The sequence below is a fragment of the Semicossyphus pulcher genome, unplaced genomic scaffold, assembly GCF_022749685.1.
Source record: "Semicossyphus pulcher isolate SPU_LCO1_2020_fin unplaced genomic scaffold, fSemPul1.0.p SCAF_14, whole genome shotgun sequence".
NCBI lineage: Eukaryota > Metazoa > Chordata > Actinopteri > Labriformes > Labridae > Semicossyphus > Semicossyphus pulcher.
In genome coordinates, this window is record NW_027211648.1 from 16417908 (window position 1) to 16439749 (window position 21842).

Genomic DNA, 21842 nt, shown 5'->3' on the forward strand with positions numbered 1-21842 from the left:
GGTTCATTGGTGACTCTAAATTGCCCCTAGGTGTGAATGTAAGTGGGAAAGGTTGTCTGTCTCTATGTGTCCCCCGCCTCTCGCCCAATGACAGCTTGGATAAGCTCCAGCCTCCCCTCGACCCTGTACAGCGGTATAGATAATGGATGGATGGACTTCCCTTTAAGATTAGATTATATGATATAATATGATGTTTTCCCTTGTGGCAGTCTTTCTTATTACCAGTAGTGAAAACAAACAAACCAATGAACACAGAATATGTAAACCAAGGAAAAACATTGAACTCTGAATCATCAGTAAGAAGAAACATTTTATTCACAGGTACTGTAAAAGTAAAACACAAGCTGCCGTATCATACATTTATACACAGGGTTTGAAAATCCTATACAAAAACAAAGGTATTCGAAAATATGGGTTTTGATATGAAATATGACCTCACATATAATCATTTCTTGGAAAAAGGTCTTGGTTTGGTAACAGTTATTTAATTCATGAGCCTAACCCCACATTAGCGAAAAAACTGAAGCTATTGTAAAAAATTAGATGGTAAAAATGGGAGTAGAAATCATCCTTAAAAATGATTAAAAAATCTCATGCAGCATCTTCAGAGAGGGCCTGAGAGAGTACATCTTTGTAAAAGAAAAGGAAACAAAGTCATGTTCGTCCTAAATATAGAAATCAAACATACCAAAATACAACAAAGCCAGTTTGTTTTTTCTTCACAATCATTTTCAGCGATCATCTTTGTTCTCTCCGTGTGAGCCGTCTGATTCGTTACAACACATTCTGGCAGCTACAAAGAGCTGATACCATGATTGATCTTCATAAACAATGTCACAATCATGTGCTCTTATTCACAGGGAACTAACAATTCATGAGTCTTTGTTTGGGAAACCGGATCAACTCTGCTAATTTGCTAAAAGAACAGGGGTCAAAAGAAGCCTAAATTCGTTGCTGCGCTTTAATTAGCATTGAGGTTTTTACAGTAGTTGCAGTATTGGAATGCATAGTGCCTAGGCTTGGTAGCGCTTGTGAAAGTATTGTACAAGAGGCTAGTAGACTTGTGCTATCTCAACAGCACCCATTCAAAGCCCAATTTAGGAGACAGTGGGCTCTTGCTATCTCTCAAGTCTCTCGGAAACTGTACTGAGGCACCAGAGAGAATGGCTGCATCACTCACTTTCTATCACAGTGGCCCTCTGATTGATATGTTTTGGCTTAATCTCTCATTTTCAGTGCGACAAACACGGCCGAGCACAGCTTGAACACGTCCTCCTACATGACTGCTGCTCTACCTTAGTGCATCCACTGAGACCCATTTTGATCAAGGCAACTGGAGGGAAAAAACATTCACTCAAGCCCTGCTAGCATTCACAGGCCAGCTGGCAGGCGATGAGTGACAACAGCAAATGTAGTCCTTGATGAGATAACGTAGTCCAGTTTGAGAATCTAGAAAACTACAGAACCAGAGAGTTAAAATAAGGCGCTAGAGGCTGAATGAACATGGTTAAAATGCTGACTGAGGTTTGAAAGAAGAGAAAAGGCAAAGTCTGGGAGCGCAATAACATTAGCTTATTGCTTTTTCTTTTTTTTCCTCTTTATTTTTTTCCCTTAAAAGGATATTTGTACACACCACATAGTCATATAAATACACTATACAATGCAATATAAAATATTTGTCTTAAAAGCAATATGTTCAGGGGTTTGCGTAGGTATGCTGAAGATACCTGCACCGTATGAAAAATAACGACTCAAAACAACACAGTAAAAAAGGCACTTCCAGGTGTTGTTCATTGACTTTTGAGTAAGTGATGGCCACTGCTTTGCCTCGCAGGCATCAGCATTTGTGCTCACGTTTCATTTCTCCGCCAGTAAAACACGTCCTGGACAACGAGGCACTGTTGCTAGGTGGTTAGCATCTCCTCTGTTTTCATGCACATATCCGCTCTCGTCTCATCTCCGTCACGTGCTCTTCTTCATTCCAGCAACGGCTACGCTTCGTCATTCTCCGTTTTCTCACTTCCTCATTTCTCAACCTCGACTTGCTTTTGTCCTCACACTTCCACTTCTCTCACTCCCTCCTGAGCACCAGGTGTCGGCATGCTGATGTCAAAGCAGGTCACCATCATGACGCGGGACTTGCATAGATTGACACAGAACTCCAGCTCCTCCGTGGCCTGGGCCAAGGCCTCCAGGTACTCCGGAGACTCTTTGTCCAAACTCTGGTCCACCTCGACTGTTTGAAAAACAAAATAAAAGTTTGGTTACACAGTTTGTCACCTTAGATCTTTAAAAAAAAACATTTAGCTGTTACTTACACTCTCCTATCCACTTGCTGGGGTCCATCATCAGTCGGGCTTTGGTGTCCTCCAGCTCCTCCAACAACACTTCATGCTTCGCCCTCAGTTCTCTCACTTGCTGTTGCCTTCTCTCCAGCATCTTCAGTTTACTGTTAAAATACTGTAGACCCTGAGAGAACAAAGGGAGAGAGATCATTAAACACAAATTAACTGTGCTTCAGCAACTCAGTTAACTTAAGTTGTTTTACAGTTACTGTAAACTGAAAGTGAAAGAAGAACTGGCAAAGTACTGCCAATAAAAACTCATTCTTTAAATGCTTAACACATTACTCATATGTCATGTTTTATGAGCCTCGCCCCAAAGAGAAGACTAAAAAATGCTACTAAACCAGCCAAGTCTAAGAGGGAGGTTAGAGCAATAACTTTTGGAATTTCTGTGACTTAAGAAATAATTAATCCATTTCAGGTTAAAGCTCCTGTGAGGAACTTTCAATTTGTGTTGATTTTAGCGCCCCCTGTGGACAAATCTGTACCTCTTATCTGTTTGCTGATTTTGTCCTGTACGTGCTTAAGTGGTGGTTTTTAACAAAACATCTCATCTTGCTTTCTTTTAATAGTCATATGTATCACTCACTTTAAGTTTTTGCCCTGGAAAATGTACACAAAGGCAGCGTGCAGTTAATCGCTTCCTACTCCCTACTACTAATCCCCACCAGCGGTTTCAGGCATTAAAAATAACTATATAGAAATAATCAATCTTGTCGCTGATGGTCTGGTTTGGTTTTGTAGGTCATATAGAGTCATCAGACTTATTTTCACTTCATTTCATAACCAGTGAAAAACTCCACACAGGAGCTTTAAACTGAAAGTTAAAGTGAAAATAAAGTAGTTCCTGTAAAAGTCGATCTTTAAATGCTTAACACATTACTCACCCCAGAAAGTAGACCAAAAAAAATGCAACTAAACTAGCCAGTATCCAATAAAATAGAAGTCTAAGTGGGAGGTTGGGTTAGTGTCATAACTTTGGGGATTTCAGGTTAAGTTATGATTATGATCATTAAACTACTAAAACAGCCCGAGATGCTAATAAGGAAACCTCAGCCAGCATAAAGAAATTAGCTCACCTTGTCAACATCCTGGAATGGTTGCTGAGGAAGGAAGGAAAAAGGAAGGACAAAAGTTAGCATGTTAAACAAGACAGAATATTATTTCAATAGAATATAGTTTGATATTAATATGCATGAATACTGTACACAAGCTACTGACACACATGCATGAGACTCTTTGAATGCTAAATTTGAAATAGTGAAGTAAAGTCAGCGACAGTAATTTTGCCATGGAGGCATTGACGGCTATGAGAGACAAATTAAAGATCCTTTTTTCCTAATTGAAAGTAAATCAAACCACCATCTATCTGATTTAATATCTCCTCTTAACAATTCCCTGTCTGGCTGCGCTGAACTTGCGGGAGCAGTTAATGATCCGCAGATGAAGAGTCGGCTATAAAAAGCGATCAGGCGGCCGGTGATGAGTGCTAGCAGTGAGCTGATTTGGGCTGGTGTTGGGCCCGGTTACATTCATCACACATTCCCTCACCAGTCTTCTCATGCCATCTTCTTTTTTTCCATTTATGACACCACCGCCATCGTCAGCAGTAAGGCGAGTCATCACTCATATCCAAACCAATTAACCCTCCTCAGTAATTGCCTCCTGAACTCTTGACATTCCAGAGGATCGCTGCCAAAATAACAAGCTCTGGGGATCTCGACGCAGACGTTTCAACTCCGGGATTTGCCACTGAGCTGACTGAAGGTCAGACGTCTGAGACATATTATCCCTGTCCAGTTCTTTAAAAAGAAACTGGGAAGAAGCGAGCTAAGACATTCCCACAACGCAAGTCAATGTCGCACATGCAAAATATTCCTGAAGCTTAGCGAGTGGGATTCACAAGCCCTTGACCCAGACATTACATTATCTAAAACAAGTCCAACAAGATGAACCAGCGTGTAAAACAAGTCAGGGTGACCCCCCGCTCACCTCTGCGGCTTCCTCCTGACGCCGCCTCTGGAGCCGCTCCACATCGTCGATCTCGTACACCTTGATCTCAAAAGGCTCCTTTAACGGTCCGGCCATAGGAGGCAGGTCCACCCACTGGCCTGCTGTGGCTGCCTTCTTCCCCAATGAGGAATTGTCTGGCAGGGGGGCCGGGATGAGCCGTCTTCTCTGGAAGCCTTGAGATCCATCATATGGTGAGACAGACACTAGTTACAAAGGCAGTACTTGCTAGGATCTATAGGTAAATATGTATGAGTCTCACTCTGAGACGTAAAGGGATGCAAGGCTTTACACAGGTCGACAGAGTTGAAGTGATTGCATATTTATAAGACTTTCATATGTTGCCATTTTGTATAAAACGCACATGAATTCTAATGGTTCTATATACAAGGTTTCAAACACCTGAACCAGGTCACTGCTGTTCATGTTCAATTCATCTTTTTTGATCATCACACTGATCCAAGCAGTCTAGTTTGAAACATTCATTATCATTTCCCCGTATACGTATGAATAATGCATGCTGCTGATTCAGGAGAAGAGGAAGCCAATGAAATACCGATTCGTGAATGTAATAAGAATGGATTCATAAAGTTTGAACTGCTATATGGCTAATTTCCTAGGAGAGAGCACTCATCTCTGGATGCTATTTGTGTCTAACTCGCATACACTGCTATCACCAGAACGATATAAATTCATAATATTTATGTGTATCTGCACTGGGACGTGTAAAACCCCTCAAACTCAAATCAGTTCCTCACCATTCGCTCTTTTCTTGGGATACTTGGAGTTCCTCGTTCTGCCCGAAGACGACATGCCGCTCTCGCTCATGGAGTCGTGGGCGGAGGAAGCACTGCCCGTGGCCTCGCTGTCACGGATCATGCTTTCGTATCCGCTGCTGCCTCCGCTGTGGTAGAACAGAGCCGTGCGGCCCATAGCCGGAGGCAGCTCCCCACTCAACACGCTGCTGTTGTCGCTGCCGTGGCCGCTGCTGTAGCGCTGCGGCCGCCTGGGTGCTGTGATTTTGCTGTACGGAGAGGGCAGCATGGCCACAGGGGATTTGTCATCACTCGCGTTCACCCCGCTGTCGTTCCCGCTGTCTGAATCCCCTGAACCTCTTATGTGTTTGCCTGATATGTTGCCTGTTGCCAGTTCGCTCACACGGCTGTTGGCAGCCCTCATGGCCTGCTTTGTGCCCATGATAGTTCCTCTTCCAGTCTTACTGCTGACGGCAGCAGCAGCGGTTCGAGGAGCTGATGTCCGTCCTGAAGGGGGCAAGTTGGCGTTGGTGTTTCTGGTAACTGGAGCGGCCAAAGATTTGGTGGAGGAGCTCAAGCCCTTGGAGTTGTTGGCTGACAATGAGCGTGCTTTACTTCCATTGACTGCCCCTAGTGCTCTGGGATTAACAGAAGCTTTAACCTGACCCGTCCTGCTAAGACTTCCTCCACTTGGGGATGATGGGCAGGTAGCTATAGGAGAGCTGGAAGAGTTAGGAATACCAAATCTTGGAATGGACTTGTTGGATTTGGTGCTCCCAAGACTTGCCCCGCTATTCTCCCTGCTTAGTGCAGCTCTTGAACCCGATAAAGACAGGCTTTCACACCTTTCCAAGGACATCTGACTTCCATAATGCTGCCCTGACTCTCCTCTAGGACCCCTGGCCTTCAGGCTGGAGGTAACTTTGGCTGTGTTGAGGCTGGAGGTTTTGAAACCGGTCGAGTCTACTCTGTGACGTACCTCAAGCTCGTCCTCTGACACAGCTGCCCTCGCTCCAGAGCCCCTTCCTGCCTCCCCGTATGCTGACTTTAAGGCACTTTGGGGCAGCAGGGTCTTAGTCTTATGGTCCAGACTGGATTTTCTCACTGGAGGAGGGGGTGGAGGTGAGGTGCAACCAGGTCTAGGAAGATTGCTTGCTTTCTGTGAGTTGGCCTTGCTGTTCTTCCCCAGAGAGGAGTACTTAAGGCTCGTGGGAGATGCAGTAACATCTTGGGCTCCCTTGTAGTCCGTGGAGGAATGGATGATGGTAACAGTTCCCAGGGTGGTGGCACCTCGTCTCAGCTGCGGCATTCTGCTGGGTGGATTCTTGCTGGCTGACTTCTCACAGCCGTCGACCACCCTCTGAGACGAGGCAGAGCCCTGCATCTTGGGTGGGCGAGGTACGCTGTTGCTGGATGTTTTGCAGGAAGGGATGCCACTTGGGGGGTTTCTGAGAAATTTGCTGGTGCTGCTGGAGTCAGAAAGCTGAGGTTCTGGGTGGTTGTCACTGCGCTGCCAAGGATCTTCTTGCTTAGCCTCTTGCCTTGGTGGCTCTCTGCTGCTGCTGCTGCTACTGCTGCTACTTTGAGAGATGGATGAGGTAGGTTTGATCTTCCTGGGAAGACTGGAGTGGACTATGGATGGGCCCTGTGGAAGCTGGGAGGAGCTGAGCGAGTGAGCTTTAGTTATTTTCGACGTCATTCTGAGGGAGCCTTTGGCTGATTCCGGAGATGGGGGGCATTTTGTCAAGGATAGTTTGCTCGAGGCAGCGCTGTCACTGTCTAATTCAGAAAAACTAAATCCACTGTCATTTAAGGAGTTCTTGGCGTCTCTAGGAGAGGAAACACAGTGCAACATATCCAGGGAATCGAAGTAAAAGGCAGCCTCTGGTGGCATGTGTTTGGACTGTGGAAGGAAGACGTCTGTAGAATGAGCTCCTTCACTCTCCACGGTGCAGACGCTAACCTCACTCAACCAGGAGCTGATAGATGATCCCCGGCTGTCTATACACTCCTGGAGGGGTGTGACCACTGCGATGTTGACCTCTGAGCCTCCAACGGCTGACGTGTAGGCGTCAAACTCATCATTGATGCTGCTGATGATGCTGACAGGTCGGGACCCAGAGGCCAGCGCCTGAAGGGAGCAGTCACTGTTAAAGCTGATGATGCTGGACGGCCGACCCTGGTCTACAATACTGCCTATAGAAAGCTCCTCCACCACAGTGAACACCAGCTCGTCCTCTCCATTCAGCTCCACAGGCTGCTGCAGGGTAACCGTGGCTCTGAGGATGTCCCGATCCAGACATCTTTCCCGCAAAGTAGATCGAACCTGGCACACTTCCACTGGAGCTCTGAGCAGAGGGGAACTGTAAGGATCCCGTCTTTTCACAGCTTGGTGGCTCATTCCCACGGGAGGCATTCTGGTGCTGGATCTCTCCTCCTTGTCTGTATTTTCTCTCTGCTGTGAAGGAGGTGGGGCTGGTTTGGGCAAAGCTTTCTTGTTGAAGTAGACCTTTTCCCTCACCACGGGCTCTGAAGTAGGCCCTGCAGCAGTTGCTTGTTTGTTCATTTCAACCCTGCTTTCAGAAACCAAGGCTTTCTCTCCATCTGCGCTGGTTCTGCACACATTTTGAACACTGTCTGATGGTGTACTTTCTGCAGATGTGCATTGCGTCTTCGGACTGTCCAGTTTAGATTTACTGTTAGGACTGCAGGATGGTGGTGTGGCAACAGATTTAGGAGATTGTTTGGGTGACCCGCCTTCTTGGGAATACGAAATATTTGCTACAGTCTTTGGTGAAACAGGGCCTTGGCTCTCCTTAGATTTGTCCATTTTGGGGCTGGCCTGGCTTTTTTTGCCCTCTCCGACAAACGCAGTGGGTTCTTCACTACCATCTATACACTCCAGCCTCTCCTGCAGCTCTGCAAATGTGTTGCATTTAAAGAACTGATCTCTGTCCAGAGGGCCGTCTTTTGCAGACCTCTTCTTGTTCAGGGAGGGGATGATTGGAACAAAGGCAGGCGGGCCTTCGTTGTCACTGAGCTCCCTGTCCGAGATAGCAGTCCCCCCGGGGCCTACGTAAATGACAGTATCACAGGATTGTTCACTACTGGAGGAGTAGTCTGGGTCACTGAGCATTAAGGGCAGGTCTGGGTCCAGGGCGACTGTCCGAGGGTGGAACGGCCTGAGGTGGGGCGGCCGACGGATCCTCCCCTCCTCGCAGGAGCTTTCCCCTCCAGATGAGCTGGATGCATACTGCCAAACATAGATGAAGTAAAAGCAAAGTAAGTCTTTTTGGTTTTAAATTATCTCATTAAAAAGGGTGACAGTTATGTGATCTTCTTACAATATTAATGTAATGACCCAGTCATTTAAAAGAAAAATCTAACTCCTTATAATTTAAAGACAATTTCAAAGTGAAATCAATCCCAAATATTAAGTCCTATGACATTACCAGTCGATGTTTATGGAAAGGTTAAAAGTGCACGTCAATAGTCACACAGAAATGAATGTCAATAATACAAACTGCTGTATGTAGGCTGCATTATAATCATGCCTGGGACCCATACTAAATAAATACATGCTGTCATTCCACCTAATTATCTGGAGCATATATTTCCCTAATCCGAGGAGCATTACACACTTCCTTGGGCAGTGGTATTGATTACATGATTATGTGTGGAGGAGCTCTAAGGAACTAGCTATGAGTTACTGCTCTGATAATCTTTCATTTGCAGAAGCAACCACACATTCATTTTCTTAATAGCTCCAAAATTACAGTAGGAAGAAACATTTCAGGGCGTGAAATATGATATGATCAAAGTTAAACACGCACATTAGGGATGTAATTGCTGTAATAGACACACTTAAATTCTGTTTTATGTTGATTAACAATTACTGCATATATCAATTATAAACAATGAACATTAACTGGAGCACAGTTACAGCAGGAATCATTATTTAGTAGTAAAATCGAAATGCTGTGTTGTTGAATTGTACTGCTGTCAGTGGATTGTCATACATTACTATTTATTCATCAGTTTATAACGCATATGTTTAAACAGATTTATCACTGTTAATGAGTTTATCAGTGTACCTTAGATTTCTTCTTCCTCATGCGGTGGATTCGTGATGCCAGCTGGATGGTGGTGAGTGAGTCAGCGTAGTTGGCGGGGGAATCGGAGATGTGGGCGATCATGGTGGTTCTGCAGTTGATGTTGCCAAGAGACTCCCTCAGTAACATCGTCAGTTTGCTGTCCCTATGGGGTGAATTTAGATTGTTATTAGCAAACAGCACGGTTATTTGCTTTTAATACCGGAGTAGTGCAATATAAGCTTGTGCATAACCAGTGAAAGCTGTTTTATGAGGCCAACTAAACAACTAAAGCTACAGTAGAAAACAACAAGACTGACGACACATGCAGAGGCTTGCCTGAGACAATAGTTAACAGATAATAACACAGTGTGAGACGCAGTAAAGCTAACAGTGGTTTTCTTACCTGTAAGGTACATGTTTAGCTCCATTTGCTAACGCCATGATCACATTCCCCAGCGCGTTCAGGGACAGACACAAGCCTCCCCCTCCGTCTCTGCTCTTACTCAGGACCTTCTCGCAGCTACCCAGGTCGATGAGGTGCAGCCTGCTCCGTCCGCCTGACACTGTGCCAACCACAGAGGAAGAAACCAGGTGAGCACTGCGCAGACACTCCCTCTCTGAAGTCACTTCCTCATGCACAGTGCCATGATGACAGGAGTGGCACGGCTCAGCCAAGACTAGATGCGGCACTGTCAGAGCAGTTTGATTTATTTATGAGTAAGGTTCCCACACTGCAGTGATTCAAACCGGTAAACTCCCAACAGATGTGTGATTTGTGGCAACAAAGAGGCTTCGTTAGACGCGTCAAAACGAAAGGAATGCAGTGACAATCATAAACACAAATACAGGCCGAACGTGATGATTTAAAGTGCAGCGAGAGGGAATTGGCTGTCATTGTGACAATCACTGAGCTACGCGCTATTATTTGGGGACAGACGTGATTGAAACAGCACAAACAAAACATTAAACTCTTGTCAGGAAGGCTTCAAATCTTCATTCGGTCTCTCAACACAACAAAGTCATACATAAACATAGCAAATATGGGACTTCAACTCAAACTGTGAACTGTAATAGTGCACATTTCTGCCACCTAGCTCACATAAAACACTTAAAATATGTATAAAAGTACTGTAAAAATTGACCATATTAGTTAATCAGAACATTTAGTCTAAAAGTACTAACTTCCTCCCTTGCCGCTCTTCTCCATACGGTACTGGTAAATGTGTAATGTGAACAGCATGTGGGAGTTGCGTCGATCCTCCTCATCCACATTGGGTCTACTGGTGCTGCGTGCAGCAATGGCGGCGTCCAGGAAGAACGCAGCTTTCTCGGCCGTCGGGGCGCGTAGCTCGCTCTGATTCTGGAGCTGCAAGGGGAGGAGGAGACAGAGGAGACAGGGTTAGGGAGAGCAAAAGGAGACCACATAGGGCTTGAGAAAGAGGATAGATGTCGAAATGATACCGGGGAAGAGAGGGGAGCAAGCTAATTGGACCCCGGCACACATTTCTAGCCCATTAGATTGGGTCTCGGGGGCAATTAAAACAGCAGATATGCACACACAGGGAGGGGGATTAGGAAAGGTAATGGTGGAGCAGGAGGCAAGGGCAATTCCTTCACCGTGGATGTGATGATGGAGGTGGTGAGAGACAGAAAAAGATGAGGAAGAGGTTAGAGGAGGGAGAAAAGGCAGTAGGGGGGGCTTCATGTAGAGAGCCCGCGTGTGGCTGCTGAAAGAAGGAGCAAGAAGGAGCCTCACAGAGCTGCACTGCCTTTGAAGTCAGAGTCCACACAGATCCCCCCAAAAAACAACATCTGACAGCAACACCTGTGAGCGCCATCAAACCTCCACCATCCCCCAATAACAGTGCTATTGTGCTGCAGAGGGCGAGCGCTAACACACGGGTAATAGATGCTGATGGATGCTGACAGGAGAGTCAATACAAAGGTAAGAAGAAAGCCATCAATACCACAGATGGGTTTTTGTGGAAATATAAAGCGAAGATTTCAGAGGCAGCTCGGATAGAGTGGGAAGTCCTGGGAGATAAAAACACACATACACACACAGGCACTCACATGAAAAAGTCAAAAATCTTTTGGAGAGGAAGAGGTAGATCACAGACAGAAAGAGATCAATACTCACACAGACTAATACTGTATAACCCGCAGAGAGAATGAAAGGATGAGCGAACAAAGGAAAAAGCGAAGGGGGTGGAACTCTTCTCACCTGAGTGCCACAGATGGGATCCTCCCTCAGGTGGATTCCCGGGGACTGGCCCTCCTGCAGGCTGCCTGTCGACACTTCAGACAGCAAGTCCTTCAGCTCCTCGTCTTTCCCGAATATTTCCACTGCAGACACTCGGACAGAAAAGCGAGTACCCGTCTTCTCCTTGCGCTCGTTGATGAGCTTGAAGAGCCAGGAGATGGCACAGGGCACAATGCCGAGGCTCTGAGTGGAGCTGTCTTTGCCAATCATGGTGTATGTCTTGCCTGGGGGATGTGTGAAAGGGAGAGAGAGAGGGGGTTGGAAAAGGGAATATTGCCTTGTGAGTGCAAGTTAGCTACACTCACCGTGTTCAAACTAAAATTACTTCTTTTATCAAGCTGTCTGGAAGGGTTGGAGGTTCACAAAGGAAGGTGTCTTATCTCCTTCACTAATTGTTGTGTATTATGTTGAACGTGTGCAATATGGGTATTACGCAATATATGTCTTTTGTGGTTGTTATAGGTGTGTGCTACAATCTTTACATGTTGATTGTTGTTTGTTTTCATAGTTTTTTATTTATCAATATAACTGTGAGGAGAACTAAATGTAGGCATGATTTGTGTGTGACAAATTTTTGGGGACAATAAAGTGTATCATATCGTATCATATCGTACGGTATTGTATCGTATCGTACTGTATCATATCGTACTGTATTGTATCGTATCATACTGTATCATATAGTATTGTACTGTATAGTATCGTACCATATTGTACTGTATCGCATAGTATCGTACTGTATAGTATTGTACTATATTGTACTGTATCGCATAGTATCGTACTGTATAGTATTGTACTATATTGTACTGTATCGCATAGTATCGTCCTGTATCGTATCTTACTGTATCATATTTTATCGTAATGTATCGTATCGTATCGTATCGTATTGTATCGTATCGTACTGTATCATATCGTACTGTATGGTATCATATCGTACTGTATTGTATTGTATCATACTGTATCGTATTGTATCGTACTGTATGGTATCATATCGTACTATATCATATCGTACTGTATAGTACTGTATGGTATCATACCGTACTGTATCGTATCATACTGTATCGTATCATATTATACTGTATTGTATCGTATTCTATCATATCTTATCATACTGTATCATATCCTACTGTATTGTATCGTACTGTATCGCATTGTGTTATACTGCATTGTATGGTATTTTATCATAGAGTGTCACACTGTATCGTAGCGTACTGTATTGTTTCCTATCCTATCATCCAATCACACTCTATCGTATCATATTCTATCATTTTGTATCGTGCTGTATTGTATCGTAGCATACTGCGCTGTATCTTATTATATTATACCGTAAAGTATTGTATTGTATCTTATAAGAGATTGATGGTGGATTATTGTGTTTAACAACTGCTGATGGAAAAATTAATGTTTGATGTGGGGCTTTGGAGGTATTATCCATTACATGCCAAATAAAATGCGCTAATCCAAGGACCCTTTCCAGAAGCATCATTCTGTGGAGAATTACAGGTAGCAGAAGCGGCAGCGTGATGAGAGCAAGCCCGCAGCCTGAGAGCACTGGCCAGGCCAATTACTAAGATTTTAATTACAGACTGGGCCCTGAAGCCTGGATGCAGCACTTTCCCCCTCACCCCCACCCCAGACTCACTACCCATTCCTATCCTCCAGTCTCCCATTCCTCGACTCACCCCAGTGCACTGCTAAGCCAATTGTTGTACATCAAGTGTAGCTAACAAAGAGCAATGAGAATTTCCTTGGCTAACAATGGCTCTTCTCTAATCTCTCGCCAGCGGAGGAGCTTACCGAGTTTCACTTGGCCGAAGCAGAAGATGCAGCCGTCTGCACCGTTCACCACCGACTGGATGACCTCGGCTACTGTCCCTGAGCACACCTCAGCCTGTGGAGAAACACACAGAGCCAAAAAACGGCAATTTACAGTCAATTTACAATTTAGACACATCCAAGAAATAAAACAGGCATACTGAGAAGGATGCATCCAAACTGATATCCAATAAAATAAACGTTTATTCGGCATCCGTTAAACCAAATCCCATTCATGTTTTCAGTATTTTTCATCACTCAGGAGTATGTGTGTTTGTGTGCTGCAACGTGTGGCTCATTTTTGCAATCTGTTTCAGCATGGGTCCTTTGGGGCAGGGCTTCTGCAGCAGAGGCCCCTTTCCCATACATCACCCAGCAAACAAGGCCTCTAACAGCAGAACAGCTTGCTGTTACTGTTAGCCACCAGCAGTGCGGTCCCAGCGGCACAATCTAACAGCCCCGGCTTCGGCTCTGCAGCAGCAACATTTAGACTCCGGCTTTCAGCAGCTTACTTAAGGAAAGACTTGCTCCAAGTAGGTGGTATGATAGAAGATCTGAGGCTTTAACCGCTACTGGAACGATGTCCTACACCAGTGATGACAACATGCTGTGCCCTCATTGCTATTTATTGTTTACTGGACCATGGGGAAATGCAGAAAATACTTGGCCTCACACTTTTAGGGAATTCTGCAGTGAGTGACATATCCAATCATTCCATTAAAAGACTATGGTGTTTGTTTTTAGCTGTGCAGAGTGAAAACTGGTCTGCTGAAAGAGTCAACATATAGTAAACATGTTCCTGACCTTTGTCTTTGATCTCTGTGGGTATGCCTGCTGTGGGCTGCAGAGGGCTGAGGTTAGATATAGCTGTTCTCTGAAAGGAGGTTACATATAACTGGAGTGGATTCACATCATTCCCTCGGGGGCTTAAAAGGCCCAGCTGTTAGGCCCACACTGGTAAGAATGCCCCCTGACCTAAGACAGACATTTTTCCTTTAAGCCCTCTGGCCACACCCTGCCAGCATACAGATGTCCCTGTGCCCTTGAGAGGCTGAATTCCCACTTGGAAAAAAAAAAACACACATATAGTACACATGTCCTACTGGCCCTTACTTGTGAGGCATCCTGGGTAAAAACCGCATCGAAGGCGAAGATCTTTGGGACGGCCACGGTGGCGGATCTCCTGTGTCCTGAGCCGGAGTGCGGACTGGAGGCGGGGTCGTAGAGGGTAAGCTGCTTCTTCCTGCTGTCGACTTTCAGGAAGGACTGAGACTCTGAGGAGTCCGCTGCCTCCAGAGACGGACAGATACGCATCATCACTTTCACCTGAACCACAGAGAAGAAAAAAAGAAAGGCTGGATTACAAGCGAGAAAGCAGAAAAGGAGAGGTGTAAGGTGCATTTTACAGGTTGAGAACAGAGAAAGAAAAACACTATAGGTGACACTCTTTTACTTTAAGTGCACGAGAAGAAGAATGGAAAGAGATGTAACATAAGCCTTCTGAATATAGGTTAGGATCCATACTGAGCCAATGCCCCGGCTTTGTGCATTTATACCACGTCCACTTTGTCAGAGTTGATGGACATTGAAGGTTACCATGGAAACACTCACGTCTCACATCGACTGGCGAACCCAATGGGTCAACACATTGCCTAATGCTTTCAGCTAAAGGCAGCAAGGTGTGTGTTGAAAGTCGTAGCAGAAAATGGTGGAAATTAATGTGTGAAGCGCCACGCTGGGGGATTATCCCTCAGGCGGGGCGGTGTGTTTTTTTTCTGGACCAGGAGCCGCTCACCAGCATGGGAGTGAAGGAGCATATGGCCCCCCTCTTATCCCACCTACACACTCCTCCCTCCTTGCTCCTGGTGCCTGGAAAATGGCAGCTTCACATTAAGAGGCATCCTGTTGCATTCTGGGGCTTGACATTTCATACAGTGAGCTTACAGTCATTCCACAGGTCATGGTATCACGGCGGCTTATATCTAAAGGTGTTGATTTGGCTCTGCTCCAGCAAGCCTGTGCACATCTTATGTTATTGCGTGGTTACAGAATTGAGGTAAATTCTGCACATTGTTACAAATAATAGCAAAGAAATGTCACCATTTCCTGCCTCTGCAATGCCACGCAGATGTGTTTTTTTTGTGGGGGGTGTGGTCTTATCAGGCTACATGACACCCCCATTTAGAACCTCCTTTGAATTTCTGACAACTCCACATCGCCTGGAATACAATGGTCAGAAATACACCTCTATCATATCTCCAATGGGAATGTGTGGAAATATATCTGCGACTGACAGGCGACATAAACAGCTCTACGGATACGTATAGCCACCTTTAGAGTCCCTGTCAACTCTCTGAGTGTTTAGCGTTACGCCCTAGTATTATATCAACCGAGCAGTTTCTATATCGTACCGTATATGTGATAGGGAACTCAATCCTAAACCCCCCAGGCACTGAAATAAAACCCTAAAATAAAGCAAACTTCCTTCCCTGTTCTTGAAAGCGGCCTGCTCCACTCTGGGGGACTCTCCACTGTCTTCACAGCTACACAAAAGGCCCATTCTTCCCCTGACTCGTATATAAATATTGCTACATATCCAGACACCAGCCCTCTGAAACCATGTCAGTAGAAATCCCTTTTCTTTCAGCGAGTGCATTCATCTTGCATTCTGCAGACCAAGTGCGAACTCTGTTTATACTCCACAGGGGGCTGTTATCGTGACTGACGTGTGCATATGTTGAGTAAATTACATTTGCTGTGACATTTAAACCGGGCTTCCAACGTTAAGACTGCTGAGGCTCCGTCTACCAAACAGAGGCTACCTAATGTCTCACTTTTATTTATGTTGGCAGAGATCAGATACTGGAGGCTACAGAGGATTGGCTACAGTATTTTCACACCTCAGAGTCTGTGCTAATGGCCCCTGTTTCTCTGTCCCCTTGATCCCCCCCTACAAAACCCATTAGCGCGGCTCGGCATTCCTCCATCCACTCGACTGTCTGTAGCTGAGAGGACTGTCTCGAGGTCAAACGCAGAGACGTGGAAGTGACCCACATACGGTTGATTGAAACAAGACATTTAACAGAGTCTTTGGTTGAATTAATATGAAACAGATGCAGGCGAAACTGTGCAGGCTCCTGAAAATGTGAGATTAACTGTGATTCCACAAGCGGAAGAGTGAGAGTGCACTGATTTGTTTGCTTTACACAGAGGAAATCTGGCGTAATGGGCTCGAAACAGAGTCATAAATCTTGATTTGCGCAGCCATCTTTAGCAGCACAGATGTACAGTAAACTTCAGGTGTGGGCTTGAGCAGGCTTGTTAATAACATAGTTTGTTTTATAAAGAGATTAACAATATGTACAAAATCTCACCCGCCCTGATACCTGGCAGTAGAACTGAGCACTTCCTATCCAGGTGGGATCTAATCTTGTTAGGGGACTTCTTCTGCTCCATAAATACAGGACGCCAGCTAAGACAAACAATAGCCAATAAACCACAGAGGAAGAGCGATGTGTTTGTACAGCTTTGTTTAATGACCGCCTGACTTTCATCATCACACCCTGCACCTAAAATGGAATTAGACATCCTGCTGTTAACGCAGGCGCAGATCTGTGAATTATAGTTTTCACTGTCTTTCTGTATTCAGCGAGAGGAATGCTGGTCTCTCACAAACTGAGTGAATACGTGACATTCCTGCAGGCTTATCTGACTACATCTGCATGGACTGGAGCAGACGGCACGCTGCCTGTGGACCAGTTTGTCGCCAGCCTGCATTCTCCCCCCGTCAAACAGGGGTCTGTGCGTGTCTAAATGTTTGCGTGAGTGGTTGTGTAGGGGTCGGGCTTACATGTAAAGTATGCAGTCTTTTGTGTGTGCTAATACAGCGCTCTGTTCTCACCTTCCCCATCCCTGGGTTCTCTTTAACTTTGGACACGGCTCGGAGCAGGCATGGCGGGGCCGGGGGCGGCGAGACCTGCAGGATGCCGCTGAAGTTGGTGGGGTAAATGGAGGGCTCCTGTGGGTGGAGCAGGGAGGGCTGGTGCTTCTTCCGCTTGGAGGACAGGTTCAGCTTCTGAGCAGCCCTGGAGAGAGAAAGATTTTAAGGTTGGAGGCAAATCAAAAAAACTATTATTTCATTCATAAGCAAATCATTTTCTGCTCGGGTGAGGAATTCTTCCAGGGCTGTGCAAAGGTTATTGATTTTTAAATGTCTTTCTTGACTTTTTTTAAGGGTGTGCAGCAAAGCGATGGAGAAATCACCCTGAAACTGGAATATAAAAGGTCAACAATCTCCTTTTAGTTTCCCAAAGTAATACAAGTCAGCAGGAGGGCTACACTCTGCCACTACCCCCGACTATTTCCCCACTTTCAAGCTGCTTTTCCTCCAACTCAGACTCCCCTACCAAGAAAGAAAGTGCTTCAGCCGGTACACTTCTATTACACATTGATTTTGAATGAAGAGAAGTGATTACCAGGCTGCCCCCTTGCCTGTCAGGGACCAAACACAGGCTGTCATAGCAGGAATGCACATCACAACTGTCATAGCTAGGACAGGTGAGATGTGCTGAAACACACCCATCATTTAAGTCAAAGGTGGAGCATGAACTATATGTCGGGAGTTTTGATAGTACACATTAGACAAGCTTGTGTTTCTACCTACACAACTCTCTGCTGTAACTCAATCCAGCTTTTGACAGTCATCTAATTAAAACCCACTGTCATGCCGCCCTCTTGTCTTCCACACTCAGTGCCAAGGAGGCATAAACTGGTCACAGGGCCAACAGATATCTGTGCTTGGTCTGCAGGGAATCAGGCCAGACTTAGAGTGCTTCCAGGGATGGCATCCCATCGGCCTGGGATCAGCTAACGCCGCACCGCGGCTGGAAATTCAAGGTCAGGGAGGAAAATGAAAGTAATACTCCGAGGAAATTCAAATGCAATCAACTCGTCAGACTTCTGAGCGTTGCAGGGGATACAGAGAGGTGTTTGTCAGCATGTAGGAAAGAAAACTGGAGCGAGAGATTAAAAGATGAGAAATCTGCAGAGCAAGGGGTTTGAGGAGAAGCAGAGCATGTGTAAAAGAGAAAGAGATCCATGTGCGTCCTGGTGGGCAGAAGCTTCCTAATAGGCCAGCCTGAGCTCATTAGTCCGGCTCTGTTCTCCTCCGGACAGCACTGGGTGGGCTACTGCCAAAAAAACCCACAACCCCCCCTCCCTTATCTCCCTGCGTCCTGGAGTGACAACCAGCCCCCCTTTCACTAGCTCTCCTCCCAACACTCCCCTCTCCACTGTACGCCCCCCTGCAGCGACAGCCCAAGAGCACAATCAGGGAACACACTGCCGGCTGATGGAATAATTATTGCATCCAAGAAGGCTACAGGAGAAGGCGCTCCCCGGGGAGCTGCCTATGTGTGATAGCATGCGAGACGGATCGTGTGACTGAAGAAAAAATGAGATGGAATAGATGAATGTGAGACGGAGGGAAAGAAAGAAAGGGGGAAACTACAGTGGAGTACACGTGGCTGTGTGCGGATACATGTGTGTGTATCTGAAGATAAATGCATCCCGTCTCTCGCTCCCTTTTCCTTACCTCATTCTGTCTCTTTTCTCTCTCACCAAAGAGATAAATCAGGCATCAGGAGTCACCATGAAGGATAGTAAGAGCACTAGACTGATTTATAATTGTCCTGATCTGCGAGGAGCGCTCATGTAACCTTGAGGTTTTATTCAAGCAGCACAATGACGATTGGCGCACCTGTGTTCTTCAATGAAAGGTGAGAAAAAAGGGATGATAGTGCTGTTTTTTCAACCCTCACCACAAGCACACGGGGAAATTAATTGCTTGTCACTTTCCCTCTCCTCCCTCCCTGCTTCTCTCTCTCCCTCTCTTTGCAACTAAATGATCAGTGGAGGGAAAATGGGCGGGTAAGGAGAGGCTCAGATTTCTTCACCCACAACAGCTTGTCCACCTGTTCACTCCCAATCTCCATGCTTAATGAAGACGCTTGGCTACACGTCTTGGCGTAAATGCTCGAAGGAGAAGCTGAGAAAGTTTGTGCAAAACATTCACATCCTGTCAATACTACACAACATGCACCGGTAAGGATTATGCTTCTGTGTTGTACTTACAGCTCTTTCCAATCCATTATCTGCTTTACGCTAATAGTCAAAGAACAGACAACTGACAGAGTTCAACTTTGCGGTCCATGTCTGTTTTGTCACTGCTCTCCATTACTCGCACATTCGAGACGCCGGCACAGTCGCCCGGAGCAAAGCGAGGCGGGGCGACTCGCTAGTTGGGGCACAGGGGTCCTTTTTGCTGCGATCGCAATCATCGAGGTTCCACTTGATTTCACAGAGGTTTGTAAGAAGCCGGGTGGGCGGGGGGGGAAACCAGGAGGAGGAGGAGGGAGGAGGCGTGGGCGCCGTAGTGGCTAATGGGGGGACAGGTAGAGGTGGGCAGGCAGGATGGGTACCTAGTGGAAAAGGGAGTAGGTTCACAGTGAGGGGTGCAGGTAGTCCAGGAAGCTCCTCAAGGAGGAGGTAAGGAGGAGAAGGGGCACCTCCTCTTTTCATACGCCTCCAATGCTCCTCGTACTCTTTCCAAAGTTCAGCGTCAGTTCAGAGATGCAAAATCCCCAGCAGCAACTCCACTCGTTCTTTCACATCCAATTCTGCATCTGTCCCACAGGCTCAGGCTGCAGGGTTTTCTCTTTCCAGTTAATCCACTGAGGTGCGTCTGCAGGTCCTGCTGCCCAGGTCCTTTGCAAGAGTCTCGGCTCCTTACAGGCAGGACGAAGGGCAAAGAATGAGCACGCCTGGCCGGGCTGGAAGATTTCCTTGGGTGGCTGAGAATGAGGAGAATTCCCACTCCTGTTCCGCCTCTCGGTCCTTCTCCTGCTATCGGAGAAATGCTGGCAGCTGTCCTGCCGTGTCTCTCTCTCTCTTTCTCTCTCTCTCTCTCTCTCACACACACCCTCCTCTCTGCCTACTCTCCCTCTCTCTCTCTTTCTCTCCTCAGCCCAGCCCCTTTTCCCTCCGACTGCCAGACGAGGTGTCAGCGCTCGATTGCTGGCTGCTTGCGGCGCAAATTGCGAGTACTCTCTTTCTCTCTGTGTGTCTCACACACACACACTCTGTCTCATACAAACCCCAGCGCACACACACACAAGTGCATGCACCCCACCACACGTCACATGAATACTTAATGCATACAGGAGCCTTCTCTTCTTTTAGGGTCCCTCACTTCAAACAGATTTGGTTAGTATGCCTACAGTGCATGCATGCATGAGCCTGAGTGTGTACGTGTGAGTGTACACTTTGTGTTTTTTTTTGTCTTTGTTGAAAGATGTAATTAGCCAGATGAATGAGAGTGTTATTAATCATAAGGAGTGACGCACAGATAAGGAAGGATATACTTAAGCGCAGAGAGATGGATTGCCTGAATGAGCGATGCTGTGACTCAATTGGAAAGCTGAGAGAGATTTAAAAAAAAGAGTAAAAGCGAGGGAGGGAGAGAGGACGGACAATGAACAGATGACGTCTTAGAAAGGCAGATTTATGCCGGCCAGTGAGGAGAGTGAAGTCAATGGTCAAGGGTAAAAAGGGGAATGAAAGCATGTGAGTGGGCGAGCGCCGGGGTGAGAGTACCCTGTATTCCCCCGGCTGCCAATTTACCAGTAAGCCCTCTCAGCCCCCCCGAACAGCCAGTGTTGTTTGAAAGGCTGCTGCTTTGGCTGCAGAGTGCCTACTACAACATATCGGCAGACAGAGTGGGTGTGAGACTTTCCAGATGAAAGTACATTCAGCACAAACACACAGCGAGCACTCTCTGCCTCTCTGCTTCTGACACAGTGCCCCTCACATGAACTCTGCTGGATTAAATTTGGAGTCAAAAAAAGCAGAAAATAAAACGCACCACTGCCTACCTTTTTGGAGAGCACAGGAGAGTAATAAAGCACTTTGATATATCACATAACCTTTACCTGACTCGCTGCCACGGCGCGCCTACCTCGGCTCTTCTGCCATGTGGCCGAATTAATTCGCCTGAGGTGGGCGTCTTTGAAAGAGCAAAAGCTTCTGAACAGGGGCGTGTCTGGCCTTTTTGGCTGGGGGGCCCGACTAATGCATGTGGGGGGGAGTCATGGGTGCCTCCACTAGATAGATCTGATATCCAACTTTGGAGCATCATACAGTTAAATTCCCCAGTTTTTTTAAACTAATATAACACTTAAAATTACGACATATAAATCTTCCATGCTTAATTCGTTCAGGACTCATGAAGAAAGAACCGACTTGCAGCTTGTTGCAACAAAGACCAATAAATTGGTTTGACCTTAATGCCCGCCTCTGACTCAGCAGACAGCCAATCATATCTGTGAAGAGTCTTAGTCATACGCGGTAATTCGTGGTGTTTCATGGTAATTCTATCTACCAATTCATGATAATTGGTAGATCAGCTCAGGGACTTGGCTTGGGAACCAGAGGGTGGGCGGTTCAAGTCCCGGTATTGGGGCTGGTACCTGAAGAGGTGCCAGATCCTTTCTTGAGCACTGTCAAG

At 46.2% G+C, this 21842-nt stretch overlaps 1 protein-coding gene across 1 annotated transcript in view; it reads right to left on the minus strand.

Annotated features, from left to right (window-relative positions):
- Positions 1–319: 319 nt before the first annotated feature.
- Positions 320–21842, minus strand: part of kif26ab (kinesin family member 26Ab) — a 67356-nt gene continuing 45833 nt past the window's right edge. Inside the window, exons 5-16 of the mRNA XM_069661658.1 lie at positions 17181–17364; positions 14393–14605; positions 13262–13355; positions 11429–11691; positions 10387–10570; positions 9608–9767; positions 9205–9367; positions 5114–8363; positions 4338–4531; positions 3425–3448; positions 2319–2469; positions 320–2236 (exon numbers count right to left, since the gene is read on the minus strand). Of these exons, the coding sequence (XP_069517759.1) occupies positions 2055–2236; positions 2319–2469; positions 3425–3448; positions 4338–4531; positions 5114–8363; positions 9205–9367; positions 9608–9767; positions 10387–10570; positions 11429–11691; positions 13262–13355; positions 14393–14605; positions 17181–17364 (5062 nt within the window). The 3' untranslated portion in view covers positions 320–2054. The remainder of the gene's footprint in view (positions 2237–2318; positions 2470–3424; positions 3449–4337; positions 4532–5113; positions 8364–9204; positions 9368–9607; positions 9768–10386; positions 10571–11428; positions 11692–13261; positions 13356–14392; positions 14606–17180; positions 17365–21842) is intronic.